This window comes from Ursus arctos, unplaced genomic scaffold, assembly GCF_023065955.2.
Source record: "Ursus arctos isolate Adak ecotype North America unplaced genomic scaffold, UrsArc2.0 scaffold_11, whole genome shotgun sequence".
NCBI lineage: Eukaryota > Metazoa > Chordata > Mammalia > Carnivora > Ursidae > Ursus > Ursus arctos.
The window spans coordinates 2,316,351-2,335,781 of NW_026622775.1; the positions used below are offsets into that span (position 1 = coordinate 2,316,351).

Sequence of the window (19,431 nt, forward strand, 5' to 3'; positions counted from 1 at the left end):
TCCTGCTTATTCATGTGGCCGATTCTTCTCACGGGCTCCAGGGCCCTCCAGCCACCAGAAGAGAGTACCAGGTCCCTAAGCACAGTCCAACCCCGTTTTTACCCAGCTGTCTGCATGCTTCAGGGTCTGCACCTTCCCTTAGTTTAGTGCATGTGGAAGGCCGTAAGCAGCATGGGGCAAGTGATATGTTTTGGTGGGTAAAACATTGGCCAATGGAAGGAAGAAAATTTAGGAAATGAATCTTTTAAAGAAAACATATGAACAGTCGGGGCGCCTGGGTGGCACAGTCGTTAAGCGTCTGCCTTCAGCTCAGGGCGTGATCCCGGCGTTATGGGATCGAGCCCCACATCAGGCTCCTCTGCTATGAGCCTGCTTCTTCCTCTCCCACTCCCTCTGCTTGTGTTCCCTCTCTCGCTGGCTGTCTCTCTCTGTCAACTAAATAAAATCTTAAAAAACAACAACAACAAAAAAACCATATGAACAGTCTTTAGTTTGTTAGTTTTGATCATAATCGCTCTCTGACCTCGACTCCCCCGCCCCCATTCTCCACACTACAGCCAGAACGTTGCACCTGACATGAAATCTTGCAAAGGCTTCCAGCTTCTACCAGAATAAAACCCAGAATCTCTACAGGGCTTTAACCTGCCCGCATCTGTTCCTAGCTTCACTTGGTGCCCTTCCTCCTGCACCCTGTCTTCCCACCTGTGAGCTCTAGAGCTAGAAGATGTTTGAGTTCCACAGCCTTCCATTCCCTAGGGCACTCGCTCACAGTAGTGAGCACTGGCTGCAGCTGGGTGTGAGCATCACCTCTCAGAGATCCCGCATCTGTCCTCCGCCGCCTAGCTTAGCCAGCCCCCAGGCCCCACCCCCACGCTCACAGCCTCCTTGTCTTTAAAGCATTCATTACCTGGGGAAATTGTTAGAGATCTGTCTTCACTTCTAGAAATTAGACCTCCTGAAGGCAAGAGTATGCACATTGCTTCACAAGTTTTTAGCCCAGTGCCTTGTACCCTGTGGATTCTGTTTGTTGACTGACTGCATTAAAAAGTGGATAGAATAGAGGCAGAATGGATGGACAGACAGTAGAGGAATTGTATTGTTAGCATTTCTCCTATCCTGGTTTTAATCTCTAAAATTATACCATTCTAAGAATTAGTGGTCGAGTTATTACACAGTATCAGATATGTGTTTGTTTTTATAAAATAGGTATATTGCATATTTAAAGTGACTGTTAGCTAAAATACAAAGCAGGGAAAATAATTAGAAAAATCATGTACAAGTGTTATCCTGGTTATGCTTCTATTTTTAGGCAAGACTAGTCATTTAATTTATTATTATTTATAAAAGATTTTATTTGTCAGAGAGAGAGCACAAGCAGGGGGAGCAGCCGGCAGAGGGAGAAGCAGGGTCCCCATGGAGCAAGGAGCCTGATGGTGGGACTCGATCCCAGGACCCTGGGATCATGACCTGAGCCAAAGGCAGACGCTTGACTGACTGAGCCACCCAGGTGTCCCTACTAGCCATTTATTTTCATTAACATTTTCTACATTGATTAAAATAGTTCCCTGGAATCAAAGATTATGTTCAAGTTCACTTATATATTTAAATTTCATAGCCTCACATTTAATAACAGGTACCAAGACTGTATTCACAGTTCTCTTTGAGGGGCCTGAGTGGCTCAGTCGGTTGTGATATATTACAGTATTACGAAAGGCAAAGCAAACCAAACAAATGGGAAAACATCGCTTTCCTCTCCAATACTCAGACAACCCTCAGTAGCAATATTGGTGTATTTCTTTTTTTTAACTGAGGTATAATTGACCTACTACTACCTTATATTCGTTTCAGGTATACACACAATGATTTAATATTTGTATGCATGTTGAAATAATAACCACAATAACTCCAGTTAACACCCATCATGCTTTGTTACAAAATCTTTTCTTGTGATGAGAAATTTGAAAGATTTATCCTTTTAGCAACTTTATGCAATGCAGTATTACTAGTTATAGTCACCATGCTGTACATCGTACCCCTATAACTTATTTATAACCCGAAGTTTGTAACTTTTGAGCCCCATTTGCCCACTCTTCACCCTCTGCCTCTGGCAACCACCAGTCTGTTCTCTGTATCTACCAGCTTGTTTCTGTTTTTAAGATTCCACATGTGAGCCAGATCTTGTGGTATTTCACTCTGACTCGTCTCACTTACCACGCCTTCAGGGTCCTTCCGTGTTGTCACAAGTGGCGAGATTTCCTTCGTTTTTATAGCTGAGTAATATTCCTCTATGCACATACATACCACCTCTTCTTTATCCATTCGTCTGTGGACACTTCGGTTGTTTCCAGATCTTGGCTGTTGGGAATAATGCTGCAATGAAGACGAGGGTGCTTATATCTTTTTGAATTAGTCTTTTTATTTTCTTCAGATAAATACCCAGAAATGGAATTGCTGGATCATGTGGTGATTCTAGTTTTAATTTTTTCAAGGAACCTCCATACTGTTTTCCAGAGAGGCTGCACCAGTCTGCATTCCCATTAACAGTGCACCAGGGTTCCCTTTTCTCCACATCCTTGCCAACACTTGTTATTTGCCTTTTTGATTGCAGGTGTCCTAACAGGTGTGGGATGATACCTTATCAGGGTTTTGATTTCCATTTCCCTGATGATTGGTGATACGGGGCACCTTTTCATGTACCTATTGGCCTCTGTATGTCTTCTTTGGAAAAATGTTCTGTTCATTTTTTAATTGGATTTTTTTTGCTGTTGAATTGTAGGAGTTCTTTATATATTTTGGGTAATAACCTCTTATCAGACATGATGGCAGATATTTTCTATTTAGTGGCTGGCCTTTTCATTTTGGTTATGGTTTTCTTTGCTGTGCAGAAGGTTTTTAGTTTGATATTGTCCTACTTGTTTATTTTTGCATTTGTTGACCTTGCTTTTGGAATTAGATCCAAAAAAATCACTGTCAAGACCAATGTGAAGGAGCTTATTACTGACTATATTTTCTTCTAGGTGTTTTATGGTTTTAGATTTTACATTCAAGTCTTTAATCCTTTTTGAGCTCATTTTTGTGTATTGTCTGAGATAGTGGTCCAGTTTTCCCAACAGCATTTCTTGAAGAGACTATCCCTTCCCCATCGCATTTTCTTGGCTTCTTTGTTGTAAGTTAATTGACTGTGTATGCGTGGGAGGGGGTGTTGTTTTTGTCACTCTTGTTTCTAGTCTGTTCTTTTTTTGCTTGTTTTTCTTGTACATGGTTGAGATTATACTGCCTGAATGACTTTTTCCCACTATTTATTTCACTTAGTATTTTCACATAAACTGTAAAATATGCCAGGGAGCGGGGTGGTGAACCTTCTCTTGACACTTCAGTGAAACTCTCTTAGCAGTCCATAGCAGGATGTGTGAGAAAGGAGAAATAGTTGAGCAATTTGGCAGAGTTTCAGAGTAGAGTACACAGAATCATAAGAACTAAGAGCTGCTGAGCACGTCAGGTTTCTAAATGCCTTGGAATGTTTCCCAATGAACTGTAGTGAAGGTGTGCTTGACCAACTGTTGCTGAAGTTAGTATTTTAGGCACTTGGTTTCCAAGAACTATTAAGGAAACATCTGGCACTTTGCAAATTGTTGGATGACTACTTCTTTGAGTTGCTGTTTTCCAAGTATGTGATCTCCTCCCTTCCTGTCTCTTCAACCTCATCCCACATCATTTTCCCCATTTCTCAGCATCCTTCCCACAGGCACCGGGAATGCCTTTCGCTAAATATTCCGAGCACCTTCTTTGTAATTGCTGTCCGAAGCACTCCGTCTTTCCCCCCTCCCAACACTTTGCTTTTTGCTGGAAGTTTCGACATTCTTTCCTTCTTGGTCTAAATGGTGCTTCCTTAGAGAGGTTCCCCCTTGATCTCCCTTTTATGACCACTATATTGTTGTGAGCAGAAGACACCCTCATTATATAATGCATGCAATGAATAGTTTAAGAACACTTCTAATAGGATGTTTCTAAGAAGGAAATTTGCAAGCTGTGTTCGCACAGTGTTATATCAGTGATGGAAGTGATACCCGCTAAATAAGCAGGAAGTGTTTAAGTACATTTGTAGCACAGAGGTTTCTAAGAACACATCCTGCAAGCACCATAGGGAACAGTGTTGTGTAGGTGGAAACTGCACTGAATGCAGGCGACATCCATTCTAGAAAGAATGAAGTGATGAGTTCACTTATAACATGGGTGTTTCTAAGACAGCTACTTGCAAGCTTCCTATGACAAGTGTTGTATCAGTGACTGGAAGTTATCCCCGTGTTGTAATATATGTGTTACAGTGGTAAGATCAGCTGTAATAAGGGTGCTTCTGAGAACAGCAACAACAACCAGGCCCATTGTGCCAGAAAACCTTTGTACAATCCTCCCCTCTACACCAAGACTCTGTTTACCATTTAACAGTCCTTCGGCTAGAAAAAAGGGGGCTGACAAACTGACATAATGTAGCACCATCACATGGGCGTAGAAGATTTGAGCTGTTCCAGAGATAATTTGTATAAGTTATGACAGAACAAAAAATGATTGTTCTATAGAATTTTTTAAAAGATTTTATTTATTTATTTGACAGAGAGAGAGAAACAGCCAGCGAGAGAGGGAACACAAGCAGGGGGAGTGGGAGAGGAAGAAGCAGGCTCATAGTGGAGGAGCCCGATGTGGGGCTCGATCCCATAACGCCGGGATCACGCCCTGAGCCAAAGGCAGATGCTTAACCGCTGTGCCACCCAGGCGCCCCAAGTTCTATAGAATTTTTTTTAACTTTATATCATGAGAAATGAAGCATGTTTACCTACAACTTTATAATATTTCTAGTAAATAAGAGGCAGTCTTCCTCTTAGAGTCCTAAAGGAAAGCTATAAATGGATGTCATTGCCATGAGTCATTTGGGTGTACAGAAGGTAGCCAGTTCCCTCACCCCAGGGCACCTGTGATGATGGTGTGTCCCTGGAGCTTGTCTATTGACCAGCTTCTCTTCTCCCATCCCTTTCAGGCTGGGTGTATGTGAGTGTATGTGCAGGGAGGGGATGGGTCTCTTCACTGTTTGGACTTTTGAAACAAAAAGGGAAAAACTTAAAAAGCAGTGAGCTAAAAAAAAAAAAATCAGTGCAAATATTATGAGATTGATAATTAAAAAAAATCTTTTTAAAAATAATAGGAATAGTGTTGAAAAAGAACCCTCTGACTGATATCTGTTCCTTGGCATTTGACATCTTTTACTCCCTGCCTTATAAAAATACAGTTAATGAAGTTCTGGCAAAGAAAAGGGAGTAGCCCTGGTCTTTGGCCAGGAATTCGCGTTCACTGACATTCCCACATACTCTCCGCCCTCCAAGCCAGTTAGCCTTCAGGACATCCTCTGGGTGCTTCCTTTGCTGCCCTCATCAACGCTTAGAATTGTAGTGTGGTTTTATGTTTAGTGTGGTTTAATGTTTGCCTCTCTAGGCAAGCTCCCGGAGGGTCAGGTCCCTGTGGGTCTTGTTCACCCTTTGAGCTGTCTCCTTGGCCCGCCATGGTGCTTGGCATTTGGGGGCAGATATACATTGAATAACTAAAGCTTTAAATGACTCCATTTTTTAAAAAAGTGGATTCTTAAGCTCTGTCCCAGTTGGTTCATTTGAGGAAAAGGTTGACGAAATACGAGTTTCTGGTAAGATATTCACATTCATGCGGTAAACGCTCATTGAGAGCCTGTCACCAGGTCGAGCCCGGGAAATGCCACATGAATAAGGCATGGTTGATGCCCTCCAGGACCCTCAGAAACTAGCAGAGAGACACACCCATGTATGTGAATAACTGCACTTTGCTGTGGAAGGGTGTAATAGGGAGGTGTTCACACGAGCCTGTGGAGAGTACAAGGGGGAAGGATTTAATTCAGCTGGGGCGTGAAAGTTTTCAGCCAGGCATGATATTCACATTGGGTCTTGGATGAGAGGGAAGTTTGGCAAGTTAATTAGTAGGAATTAGAGGATCCCAGACTGGGGATGGGAGCAGAGATATGAAAACGAATAGCATAGTTCGGACAGTATTTGTGTGTTTGGGGGCCGGGTTGTGAATGCTGCGCCAGGGAGCCTGGATTTGGGATTGAAGGGCCAGGGAAGCTATTGGGGTAGGAGCTGTAGGTGCGGTGCTGCAGTGGGCGGCCCTCACTGGAGGGGAGCTGATGCTGTGGTTAGAGTCAAACCATTCGCGGCACTTGCAGACATTTTCTGTTAAAACTGCCTTCATTTAGAGATCATAATGTATCTTTCATAGAAAGAAATTCTAGAATTTGAAGGGTGAATATTTTGCTAGAAATTGGTAGCTCTTTTTAAAATGTTATTTTCCAGGCAAAGACTTCTTAGTGTCTTTTTATGTTGAATTTTAGAAAGTTTTGGGAAACATTTTTAAAAATTGTCCTCCGATAAATATTATAAGTCCCTATAGAACAAACGTCATGAATCTACATTGATGTGTAATGAAATATTTTGGATTCTTCCAGATGAGTGAAGTGCCTAGGTCTTCTCCCACTATGCCCTGGTTAAGGCATGTGTCTTTTTCAATCTCTCACCAAAACCAAATCAAACCTCTCTCTCCTGTAGTTCCACGGCAGCCTGCGAACGACTTGTTTGAAATATTTGAAATTGAAAGGGGAGTCAGTGCAGATGATGAAGCAAAGGATGACCCAGGTAAACACTTACATTTTTAGTACGTGATAATGACCTTGTCGTGTTTCCTTCCGTTTCCTGAAAACGACTTCTAAATTGTAGATTGTTTCGTTACATTTGGGAAAAGTGTTGTTTTTGTTTTGGGTTTTTTGTTTTGTTTTGTTGTTTTACACAACTTGGTTTCCTCGGTAGTTACACAGGTGTTGAGTGAAAATAATTACATATCATCATCTTTTTTAAAAAAATATTAAAGGAGCACTAAAACTGTGAAGAGGAAATCCTGTTTTCTAGGTGATGATGTAACGAGGTCATAATTTGGCAACATTCTCGTGTTCTATTTTTACAGCTGAACACACAGGCACGATTGTTCGATGAAAGGATTCATGTGATCCTCCTTTGATCTCACGGAGAGAAGTTCTGGTCGGATAGTGAAGTGTGGCTAGAAGAGCACACTTGTGCAGATCTAGAACGCTGGCTCACAAATTTGTTTTTTCGGACTGTGCCATTGTGGTCTACTTATCTTTCTGGTCGTTTTCTTGCAGGTGTTCTGATACACAGTTGTAATTTTGACCACGGGCTTTGTGGATGGATCAGGGAAAAAGACAGTGACTTGCATTGGGAACCAGTGAGAGATCCAACAGGTAAAACCAGTTAATCTCTATCAGTTTGCTCTTACCTGGGGACCCTAGTTCTATCACTCAAGAATACTGTAACATATCTCTGTTTACCGTCTTTATTCAGTAAAGGAAGATCTCGTCCAACATTTCATATTTCATTTCTTTACGTGAACTAGTCAGCAGTAAACTAGAATTATATTATGGGAAGACAAGTAGCTCATTAAAAGGCCAGCTAGTTTCTCTCAAAGAGCTTGGTAAGTAAAACCTTTAGACTCATTCTAACATTCAATTTTCAAGTTATTTGTAGTGCCCCATTCCCAAGAATGAAAGAAAGAATATAGCAGTACAGCAGCCCTGTTGATCATCCCCAGTTTTCTCAATTTTGTCCTTTTTTTTTAAAAAAGATGTGACACACAGTAGAAACAGACACTGGAAGTTTCTGTGAAGTTGTGAATATTTCTCTGGAAAAAAATTCAATCTAATTTAGATGCTAGAGAAATTAGTTGTAAATTACCACCATTTATTCCACAAGAGAATGTTATTAGAGGTAGATTTAGACATAGTTCCTTGGAAAATTAACAGACTTTTAAATTGCATGCTTCCTATTGATATAAAGTTTCCGTGCTTACAAGATGTTTTGTCATCTTGTTTCAGGAAGCAAAGTTACTTACATATTGTTGGGTTTTTTCCTCCCCTCAGTAATTAAATCTTTCATGGGTGGGGCCAACTTAATAGGAGGGTGAGGAGTTAAATTTCTTTTCTTCCCTTTATACTCCTGGTTCTAGACTTAAGAATGAAAGTTTTTGTTTTAAAAGTCTTGCTGTTGAATAGCGTCTCAGGTATATAGATAGAGCACAAAACACCTACAAGTTAATTTGAGAGAAGATATGTTCTGTTAATCCAGTTCTTAAACTTCAGTGTGCATACAGATCAGCTAGGGGCCTTGTTAAAATGTAGATTTTGTTGTATTTCTAACATGCTCCTTGGAGATACCTATGGTATTAATCCTCGTTGCACACTGTGGGCACAAAGTTACTTTAAAAAATTAGCCCAAAAATATATTCATCAGATCCCCCTAAGGCGGAAATAGAAGAAATTTTTAAAACTGAAAATTTGAGGGCACCTGGGTGGCTCAGTCAAGTGTCTGACTGGATTTTGGCTCATTTATGGTCTCAGGGTCCTGGGATCGAGCCCCACTCAGAGGGGAGTCTGCTTGTCTCCCTCCCCCCTTCTGCCCCTTCCCCCATTCACACACACGCACGCTCTCTTTCTCTGAAATCTTTAAAAAAATGAAAATTTGAGGTAAGCTTTTAAAAATATGAATATTCAAAAAATTCAAATGGGTTTTTAGATTTCCCTTAGCTATTAAATAAATTTTAGTGCCCCCCCCCCATACACACAGTGAGGTGCCTCTCATTTAAGGTTAACTCTGAGCAGGACATGATTATCAATGTCACAGATATGTGTGGATGAGAGAGAAACCATTTCTTTAATATCTGCGGTGGTCCTGACTCATTCGTCATCCATCCCATGGGTTCAGTTTGATCCTCTCACCTACCCTGTGACGCAGGCAATAGTGCTTAGGTTTCACGAAGGAGATACTGTGGCCCAGAGGTCGTATACATTTCCCAGGCCACAAAACTGAAACGTGGACTTCCTATCCAGGCCTCCCTGTACTTAGCGCACGCTACCTACCGTAGGGGGGAGACCACACAATCTGCTTAGCAGATCTCAGGCCTGTAGATTTGCCTGACCACTGACCTGAGGCCGTGTGCTGCAGAACGAAGCATCTTTGACAGTCACAGAGGATAGAATGGTGAACGTTGTTCATGGTCCTGATGAATAACTCTTTCAAGTAAGGTACGCTAGTGAGAGGTATTCATGCTAAACTCAGAGGAATTCATTATACTTCCATAGAGGCATCCGATGTAGAAAATCCATGTAAAATTCTTGATTTTTACAATTTACATACTCTATTTTAGAACCAGTTTTGTATTTAACACTTTTTATTATTCATTACATATGTAAATGTTTAAATTTGTGGTGACTCAAATTCCACTTGCCCTCGGCTAGAAAGAGGGTTGGAAAGTAGAATGGTAGACAAAATTTGAAGCAGTCATTTGGCGATGATAGCATAGAGCAAATTGCAGTGGCAGCTGTTGGTGTGACTGGGTAGTTCTTGACGATTGTCTCTGGCCCCTGGAGGGGGGCCGTTCTTTCTCTGCTTTTGTCCCTTCCCCTCTTCCCTTCTGCTAATAGCTAGGAAGCAAGGGGAAGTTAAATAAGAGGGGTGGAAGACTTTTGCGTGTTAGGGAATAATTATTAAATCAGTATGAGTGAAACCCATGTCATTACTGCCTAAAGGTTGGGTCATTTCCATAGAAATAGGATATTTTTTTTCTAGAATGGCAAATCCACTTCGGTGGGTTCTTTCTAGTCTGAGAAGAATAGAGATAATTGTAGGTCACGTCTAAGAACACGACCTAGATGGAAAGATATCTCAAAGCCTGTGGGAAAACAAGTGAAGAAACCAAAATGTTCAGCTTGGAGAAGAAATAATGGAGCAAGACTGCTTTTCAAATTTGAAAAAAATCAGTTATTCTGGAACCACAAGGGGATGAGAAGTCAGATCAGTAGGTAAAAGCTGCAGGGAGATCAATTTTGGTTCACTCTCAGAACTTGCCAACCGTCAGAGCTATCTAAAAAGAGAACAGGAGGACAATGGGGAGCTCTCCATTGGTGGAGGCATTTGGGTGAAATGTAGCAAGATGTTGTTTTGAGCACTGGATAAGTGTTGGATTACAAAATCTGCTCCACAACCTCTGAGAGCCTCTGACTCAGAATGGAATGCCCCCAGGTCTTCCCAAAGAGATTGCTGAGCAGCTGGGCTCTAGCTTGGGAACCAGATGGGAGGACCAAAGGATGGCAGAGGGGAAAACGGGGTAGGAGGGCATGGCATACATCAGGCTGGAAATACAGAGGAGCTTTGTAGAATATGTTGGGGAATTCTAACCAGATACTGATGGAAAAATACTAATAAGGCTTATTATGAAAAAATGCCTATTCTTCTAGGAAGTTCAGGGATGTGAGTGTGTGTATATTATGTGCTCAGACCAGAGAATAGTATCACCAATTTAATTACCAAGCTGACTTTTTTTCTATCTAGACTATACCATTTGTAAAGGGACATATGTTGGATTTCCACAATTCTGATTTTTAATGTGCATATCTTATGCAACATCCAGATTTGTGGATATTCTCATGCTAAGATCTCTAAGAAAACCCTCAAACTTACAACTTTGAGAAACAGCTGCCAAGGACATTCATTTGCTAGCTGCTCTTCCTCGTGCTCATTAGGTTTTATCCCATTGTTGAACTTAATTGTGAGAGTGAAATTAATACGTGCCTCTAAGGGATAGAAGATTGTGCTATTGACAGATGTGGTGACGCCCTGAAGACACACCCTTCTGTAAATGTCAAGGCTGGACCCCTGGGGCCCTTTTCCTGAAACCCTGGTCTCTTGGGGATCAGGGTTAAAGGAAGCGGACTCAGTGCTGTGTCTGCTACTGATAGCTACAAGGTATTGACTTGAAAATATATAGCAAGCAAGCCAGCTTGTCCATGCAGGTATGTCTAGTGCAGCAGTAAACAGTATTTTGAAATGCACATCAATGGAAAAATAAACCAACAGTGAAAATAAAAGCTTCTGCCCCCAGCCCTGGCTCCCAGTCACCCTCCCCAGATGCAACCAGTTTCTTGGTTATCTTTCCAGAGATGTATTTTTCTACACAACGGTCCCCACTCTCTACCTTGCTTTTGTCACTTAAAGATTGTATCTCATAAGAGTTTACACACACGTGGTCTTTGAAGCCAGAAGTCTCGGGCTGAAACCTAGTGCCACCACGCACTAGCTTTGACCTTGAGCAGGTTACCGAAATGGAGGTAATAGTGTCTATTAAATGTACGTAAAGCGTTTAAAGTAGTGCCGGGCCCACAGTTACCGTTAACATCGTGTTAGCCATTGTTGTTGGGTATTGTCCTGTCTCGGTCCCTCCAGAACACCCTTCTTCTTCTTCAGGGCTCTTACTCCTTCTCAGATGCCCCGCCCTGTACTGAAGCAGCCAGACACTGAGGCACGTGTCAGCAGCACACGGCGGCAGCCGGTAGCCGTGCACATGTACCGTGTCACAGGCGCTCGAACGGATCTGTAGGATAAATTCCTAGACGTGGAATTGCTCGGTCAAGGGGGGTTTGCATTTTGAAGTTTGCTAGTTTTCTCAGTTGCCCTTTATAAAAGCTGCGGCAACTTATGCTCCCACCAGTAATATTGAAGAACCACCCCCTATAGATCTTATTAAACTATTTTTTTTTATCCTTGACAATCTTATAGGTGAAAAGGCATCTCCTTTTAATTTGGTTTTTCTCTTACTGTGAAAAGTTGACCATCTTTTCATAATCTTTTTCTATGATGCCCTTTATTTTGTGTTTTATTATTGATTTGTAAAGTTCTTTATATAAAAAGGGAACTTAGTCCTTTTCATGTTTTGCAATTTTTTTTTTTTTTGCTTGTCTTACTGTTTTATGGTACTTTTATCTTAAAGTGGACATTTGGAGGGCACTTGTGATGAGCACTGGGTGTTATATGTAAGTGATGAATCACTAAACTCTACTCCTGAAACTAATACTACACTATATGCTAACTACCTTGAATTTAAATAAAAACTTGAAATTACAAAAGAAAAATAAAAAGTGAAAATTTGGAAACTTCAATAAGAAATTGGCTAAATTATTAATGGTATATTTGGAACTATGAAAAATGTATTTGTTGACATAGGAAAATGGCTGATATAGTTAATGAAAAAAGCAAGTTCATATTCACGTGCCTTAGTGTTCATGTATTTACATAGGAGAGGTTCAGAAGTTAAAATGTTAGTAATTATCTCTGGCTTTTGGGATGATGGTATATTTAAATTTTCTTTATGCTTTTCTATTTATCTCTTCTTTCCTGCAGTGGGCATTACTGTATTACTTCTCTTTAAAAAAACAAAAAAATTAAGCTCTTTGCATTTGAGAGGGATATACCAGCAAACCATAATGATCTTAGTTCTACCTGGGCTGGTTCTCAGCTAGGCCAAAAATATAACAAAAAAATCACTGCATTACCCCCCTCATCTTTATGACCACACAGTTAACAGGTGAAGTAATGGACATTATGTTGTTCTCTTTGTAAATTGAAAGGCACAAACTGGGACAGAGTTAAAATAAGTACATTTAAATTTTATCACCAAACTCTCTGGCCAGTTTTTGGGGATTTTTTTGGGGTCAATAATAAAAGCTACAAAAACAAAACAAAAACAAACTTTGGATATTTGTGACGCTTTAAACAGAAACCATGAAAATAATAATTTTATATTTAAACTAGTGTTTTGGAATCAGCAGTTACAACATTTAGGAGGTAACTTGTTTGGGGTGCTAGATCAGTTTTTCCCTTAGCTACTACTCCACCTTTGTCACATTCCTTTTATTAAAAAGGGAAAGAATTCTTTCTGGTAAAACAGAACCCTGGTGCCCACAGAGCCGCTCCACAGAGAAGGAGCAGCTATGGCCTCATTTATCATGTTTACATTTTAGTTTCAAACACCTGTACAAAAGATGCTTTGGCTCTTTTTGGGGTGTCTTGGTCTGTTAGGTTGTTTGCAGGCCGTGTCTGGCATAGAGATATTAGTGTACATTCCACAGGGTCTTAAGGTAATCCTTGTTTTCTTCAAACTTTCAGGTTAACTGTAATAACCTTGTATCTTAGTCTTAACCCAAATACCTGTGATGATTCAAGGCTGACTTATGGGGAGACATTTAAGCCCCATCTAAATGTTTTGGCCCAAAATGTTGTTTGGATTAATTCGATGGGGCCCAGGGTGGGGAGGAGGATACAAAATTATGTGTGTTTTCAGTGAGTTGAGTACATGCCTCAAAGACCTATTGCCCTGCAGGGTTTTTTTGCTATGTTCTTAGAATGTCATTTATTCAACAAATGACACCAAAGCCCTACATATGCTAGGATATAAAGTGGGGTGGTTTGGAGGAAAGGTTGGTTCTGACATCACCGAGTTCACTGTCTCCTGGGGGACAGAAACCCATAAACCAGTGATTCCAGTCTGGGGGCAGCCAGGGCCGCACAGCGGGTCAGGCAGGTCTGAGCTCAAACCATTACCCTGGGCCTCACTGGCAGGGCGATACCTTGGGTGCCTTCACTGCTCCAGGGATTAGCTTCTGCAGCCACAAAACAAGCCGAACTCATGTTCCCTTCAGAGACTTGTTAGCAGGGCTAACGGTGCCCCCGTAGAGAGGCCCAAGAGCCTGGCACCGTGAAGTACACGCAAATCACCTGCTCGGTCCTTTGAATGCTCCTAGGGGACTCCGTAGAGAAGTCACTTGAGGAGTGGGACATCCCGCAGATTATCATGTCTTAGAGTAAGCAGAAGAAAGGATGGTGTATCTTCTAACTGGGAAATAAGTAGTATTTCTACCAAAACAGGTACAGGTGTTTAACATTCCAACCACATACTTCTTAGGGATAATTCAGCGCTGAAACACCGTGTGGTTTTTCAGCAGCTGTAATAAAACAGCTGGGGGGAATGTCATTTGCGCATGGACTGAGTTTCAAAATACTACTTGCAACTTTCCCTCTCTTGAGAAGCGGTATCCCCCATTTCACTGCGGCTTAAACTACCCCCCAGCCCCACACCGCCGTGGCGGTGACTCTAACAATAGAGGGAAGCAAACTCTGCAGCCCCGGGCGCAGAGGACATCATCAAAGTGACCTGTCCAAAGAGGAAGTTTTTAATATTGTGTATGTGTATATGTAATAAAAAATTTATGATAATTATATGTATTATAGATTTGTTTTGATGTAAAAGTGTCTTCAACAACTTACCTACAAATAAAATTGATGCTCCAGAAAGATGTAGCCGTTTCCAGAACACCTCTGCATCTTCTTGGGGTTAGGGGTACTCTAGTGAGAAGCATAGCAAACTGACCCTTTCAAAGGACCTTCTTGCTTTAGAGATTTTTTTTAAAAAAAAGCAGAGAGAAGAAAGAGTAAACATATCTAGTGCCCCTTTAGACTGCCGTCTGCTCTACTGCCTGGAGGTTAATTATCCACGTAGAAAATTCTCCCTGACAACTCAGAGTCAGCCAGCCTGACAACACAGTCATACTTCGGTGAGGCCGGGGGATGGTGAGCTCTGTCTGCGTGTGGGTGTCTGATCACGTCCAACAGGAAATACAGTGTCAGGGTTACTCATTACTGTGTCCTGGGCATAATTTGCGCTCTCCACGAGCCCAGTGTTTTCTGTAAACACAAGGCACAGAATTTAAGGGAGGCATAGAAATAGGTCCTAATTTTTCTCCCCAAATCTGGAATTCTGTACAAGTGACTGTCCCAGTTTGCAGTTCATTCAAAGTGCACCAGCCACCCATGCTGTCGGTGCTAGAAAGGGACGTCGGCACGGACACACAGCCCTGCTTTTCCCATTCCAGGTGGACAGTATCTCACAGTGTCGGGAGCCAAAGGCCCGGGGGGAAAGGCCGCTCGCTTGGTGCTACCTCTCGGCCGCCTCCTGCACTCAGGGGACCTGTGCCTGTCGTTCAGGCACAAGGTGACGGGGCTGCACTCCGGCGCGCTCCAGGTGTTTGTGAGAAAACACGGTGCCCACGGAGCAGCCCTGTGGGGAAGAAACGGTGGCCATGGCTGGAGGCACACACAGATCACCTTGCGAGGGGCTGACGTCAAGAGCGTAAGTAGAACTGCCAAGGAGGCAGAGCCTGGGCGGTTTTCCTTTCATAGGAGAACTTAGGGTCTGAATCTGGAGCAGCTTTGTTCTCCTCATTCATTCAGGCACAAAGGTTTGTGGTTTTCTGGCTATGAGAACCCCATTCTCTGCCTCTCCCTAAAATCCCTTTTGCTGCTGCTTACCTTCTTCACTGCAACCCATGACCACCACCACGGTCCCCCCGCCTGGTGAAAAGCCTCATTTTTAATGAAAAAAGTTCAGGAGTTAAAAAAGTTAACAACTTGAAAGGGCAGAGGTGTGAGCTTAACCGACCCTGCTTTTCCTTTTTCTGCAACGCCTTTACTTTTCAGAGTTACCCTAAAGGGTTTTTGGGTGTTTTGTTTTGTTTTTTTTGAAATATTTCTTTAAAGTCTAATTTTGCCTCAGAGATCATAGTTAAGCAGCCTTGGGTGGAAACTGAGAACAATATGCTTGGAAAGCCCTATTCTATTCAGGACAGGATGTGGGAAAAGCTTTGATTGAACACATAAATTTTATCTCGACTAATCAAATCACAGGTAGCAATGAAATGATCTCTAGCAAACCACCGAAACGGTGCATTTGGAAAAGCGTCTTTATGCTCATATTCAAACTTGCCATTAGGAGATTCTGCATCTAGGACTTTAGAAACTACATTAGAAGGGATAGACTCCATTAATACAGCTTTTATCAGTCTTAGATTTGTTTCACTCTTCGAAAAAAATATTGTTTGGAAAAATAGTCATTTCAAGTCACAGCATGGAAAGGTTTGTTTTTAAAAGCGCAGGGTGCCCTACAGACGATAAAGTGCAAGCAAGTGAGCCGTACGCAAGTACGACAGCACCGAGTCCGTTGTGGCGCTCGGCTCGAATCCACTTTCGGCGACAAAGCCGGCTTAACGCAAGGGGGAAAGAGCACACGTCTAGGACAGGCCGCACGACTGTGACCTGCCAGACCTCGGGCTCTCATTCCTACACCTTTATATTCCGTCTCACTGTTTACCTTGTAACCTGGGGGATCTTTGGCAAAGTGACCCCCTCATCAGCATTCCTAAACTGAAGCAGTCTGTCGTTCAGAATGGCTTTTTTTAAAAGAGTAACTGCTTCTCAGTGATGTGGTCCGACGAACAGATTACTGACGCTTCGAGTTTCTGCCAAAAGGCCAGCCTCAGGAGGCACTGATTATGTTCTGGGCTTTCCTTCTGCCAAGGTCACTATTTGGTTTGGGGGAAAGTTTGCCTTTATTTTGCGAAACGAGTGGGCGCTGGGAAGGGGCAGAGGAGGCTTGACTGGTGTGTGCGTTCTCTCCCCAGGTCATCTTCAGAGGTGAAAGGAGGCGTGGCCACACGGGGGAGATTGGATTGGATGATGTGAGCCTGAGAAAAGGCCACTGCTCTGAAGAACGGGAGCAACTCCCCAACTAGCAATGAACCCCTGTTGCTCTTTTCTTTTTCCAATCTTCACCTCCTGTCCTCTCCTCCCTCTTATCAGGCCTAGGAGAAGAATGGGTCAGTGGGTCAGGAGAAAGTCTGGTGGGTGACCCACACCTTGTGGCCTGCTTTTGTGCAATTCCAATGAACAGGGACACCCTCCTTGAAATACAAGGGGTGCCTGTAGCCGCAGGCCAGACAGCTCCGGGCGCTCCCTTCCAGCCTACGGCTCTCTCAGGAAGGCCTTCGGCAGCTGTGCCAACCTCCATCCTGGTTACGAGGTGTTCCTAGTAGCAGATTACAGGGGAAGTTTTCAAAAGAAATCTGTGCAAATGGCCATTCTGTTATCTGTTCAGTGTTGTACCACGAGTAGTATTGACCCCCCTAAGATATGTTGTACAATGTGCTTGTGAAACTGGTCTCTCCCCTTCCCTGCTTAGCTCTGGCCTGACCTGAACTCTGACTTTGACTGCCATTCACTTCATAAAAGAAGGGTGTGTAACATATCAAGATGCATTTATTCTCGTTATCTGTATTTTTCTTTTAAAGACAATTACGTAGAGTGGGCATGTAATCCCTCATTAGTAGTATTGTGTTTTGTGTAAATGTGCTATTAAGACTAGTTACGTGTTCCTAATATTTACAGACTATAGTTGCAAAGAAAAGGCAGCTTGTGATCTCTTGAATTAAAAACTACCCGGTGAAATGTCATCCAGTTCCATGACCTTATTTTGGCAGCAAGAGAAAATCAGAAGAGATGTCAGGTGTGGTAGCGGAGGGATGAAGTCTTCCATGGCCTTGAGTCTGACGCTGTAAAGGATAGTGAACCCGCCAGGTAGACAGGAAGCTGCAGTCACCATACAAAACCCTGTTTCAGGTTATACTTTAAAACGAATAGTTTTTATAACCACATGGCTCTCTGGTAATCTGTAAAAAGCTTTCTAAAAGTTCGGGTTGTTTCAGAGAAGAGATTCTGTTTCTGGAAGGGCGAGGGGAAAAGGGGGGAGCTCTGTTGGAACAGATTTTCATACTAATTTTTAAGTCCATATACAGTGAGGCAGGTCTAGCTCATAACTTGCGTGCGATCTTGTCAGAACCGGATTGGAAGCGAGTCCTATGCTTGAGGGCATTTTGTTGGATTCACGCGCAACATCAGAGCAGGAGGACAAGATTGGAATTCTAGCATCTAGGAGCCCCCCAACTACATTCCCTCCCTGGCTATTTTACCTTCATATTAAAAAACAGACAACTTTTATAAGGCAACTTACTCCTGAGGCTTTTCTTCATTTCTGATTAAGTAATCAAAATATTTTCTGCTGTTTTTGCCAGGAATCACAAAGATGATTAAAGGGTTGGAAAAAAAGATCTATGATGAAAAATTAAAGGAACTGGGATTATCCAGCGTGGAGAAGAGAAGACTGAGGGGCAAACCATTGCTGGTTTTCCAGTGTATGAATGGTTGGTACAGAGAGGATGGTGACCAGCTGTTCTCCATATGTGCTAAGAATAGAACAAGAGGAAACAGGCCTAGGCTGGAGTGCGAGGGGGCATTTCCTGGCAGGGACAATTGTTAAATTAGAATCCTTTAAGAAAAAAAAAGAATCTCTCTCTCTCTCTCTCTCCCTTTCTCTTTTCTCTTTCTTTTTGAGTCTTTTAAACAATTAGATAAAAATCTCTCTATTTAAAATGGTTAAAGATGTTCTTATGTCACGCTAGAGTAACAGATTACAGAACCTTCCGAAAGATGTTTTGATCCTATTGCTATGTAATGAAAATCTTCAGAACTGAGTCATTTGGACAAGGCCGGGGTCTAATTTAGGCATTTATCTCTTGGCCCCTAATGGAAGAGAATCAAAAGGGGAAAGCCCACCAAATGGAGAGCTCACTAAAAGATCTCTCTATGGCAAACCTAGCAGGATTAAAACAGGAAAAAAACAACAACAACACCTCGTATTCTTAAAAGAGTATGATGGACATGTATTTTAGTATCTTGATATCCCAATGTGGTAGGGTTCATTTTTTTTTTTCCCTTCCTTGGTAAAGGTATAACCCTTTCACTTGCTCAGTGGATGATATTTCAGGTTTTCAAAGAGACCGTAGTAAGGAACGGAGGTTAGAGAGTTTTGTTTATCTGGTGTGTTCTCTCTGCAATGTGTGTGACAGCTTAACTTGGCCCCTGGTACAGACTGCCCTGCTCAGCCCCTGCTCAGGATCCTTGCCTCACCGAACCACTGCAGTTCACTTTCTTTTGTCAATTGGAATCTCCCAGGTTCCACAAAATGGTTTTTTTTTGTTTGTTTGTTTTGTTTTTTTGAAAAATAATTATAACAGAAGATCTTTTGTCATTTGACTTGGTGGAGGCAGGACCAGAGCAGGAGGTAAATCGGTGAGCCTTCGAGTAGGGGCCAGGCGGTAGGGCTTTAGATCCACTGGTAATGATTCCTTTCCTTTGTGGTCCTATAACTGCACAACTGAAGAGGAAAGGGGGAAATAATTGAAAATGTCACTTTTAGGTGCCAATACTACATTGCACTAAGCTGACAGAAGTTATCCAAAGTACTGTATAACATCTTGTTTATTATTTAATGTTTTTCTAAAGTGAAAATGTTAGTGGTTTTCCAAACAGCCGAATAAAGATAATTCTTTGTAAATAAAAGCACTGTTAATGATACCTGTTGTCTGTTACTGTTTTGAGTTTTGTTTTGTTGATTGGGAGAATATTGGAGTAGTTTGAAGTTTTACAAAAGTCATCTCTTGTAGAACCCCTTTATTTCTTGGAAGACTGGGAATGAAACTGTTGCCCACATCAGGATGCTTTCTAGGCTATGAAATGGGGGAGACCCTTTTATCAGCCACTCAGGGAGAGCTCAGACGATCACTACAGCAAC

The 19,431-nt window shown here is 42.1% G+C and overlaps 1 protein-coding gene across 5 annotated transcripts in view; it reads left to right on the forward strand.

The window, feature by feature from the left end:
* The window catches only part of NPNT (nephronectin), a 79,614-nt gene extending 60,400 nt beyond the window's left edge, over nucleotides 1–19,214 (forward strand). For 4 of the 5 annotated variants that reach the window (XM_026499125.4, XM_026499127.4, XM_026499126.4 and 1 more), the window contains 4 exons: nucleotides 6,621–6,707; nucleotides 7,229–7,327; nucleotides 14,843–15,099; nucleotides 16,427–19,214. In XM_026499125.4, coding sequence (XP_026354910.2) covers nucleotides 6,621–6,707; nucleotides 7,229–7,327; nucleotides 14,843–15,099; nucleotides 16,427–16,537 — 554 coding nt within the window. In that variant the 3' untranslated portion in view covers nucleotides 16,538–19,214. Of the gene's footprint in view, nucleotides 1–6,620; nucleotides 6,708–7,228; nucleotides 7,328–11,381; nucleotides 11,720–14,842; nucleotides 15,100–16,426 lie in introns of those variants that run through there. The other variant, XM_026499130.4, reaches the window with a different exon arrangement.
* Nucleotides 19,215–19,431: the final 217 nt, after the last annotated feature.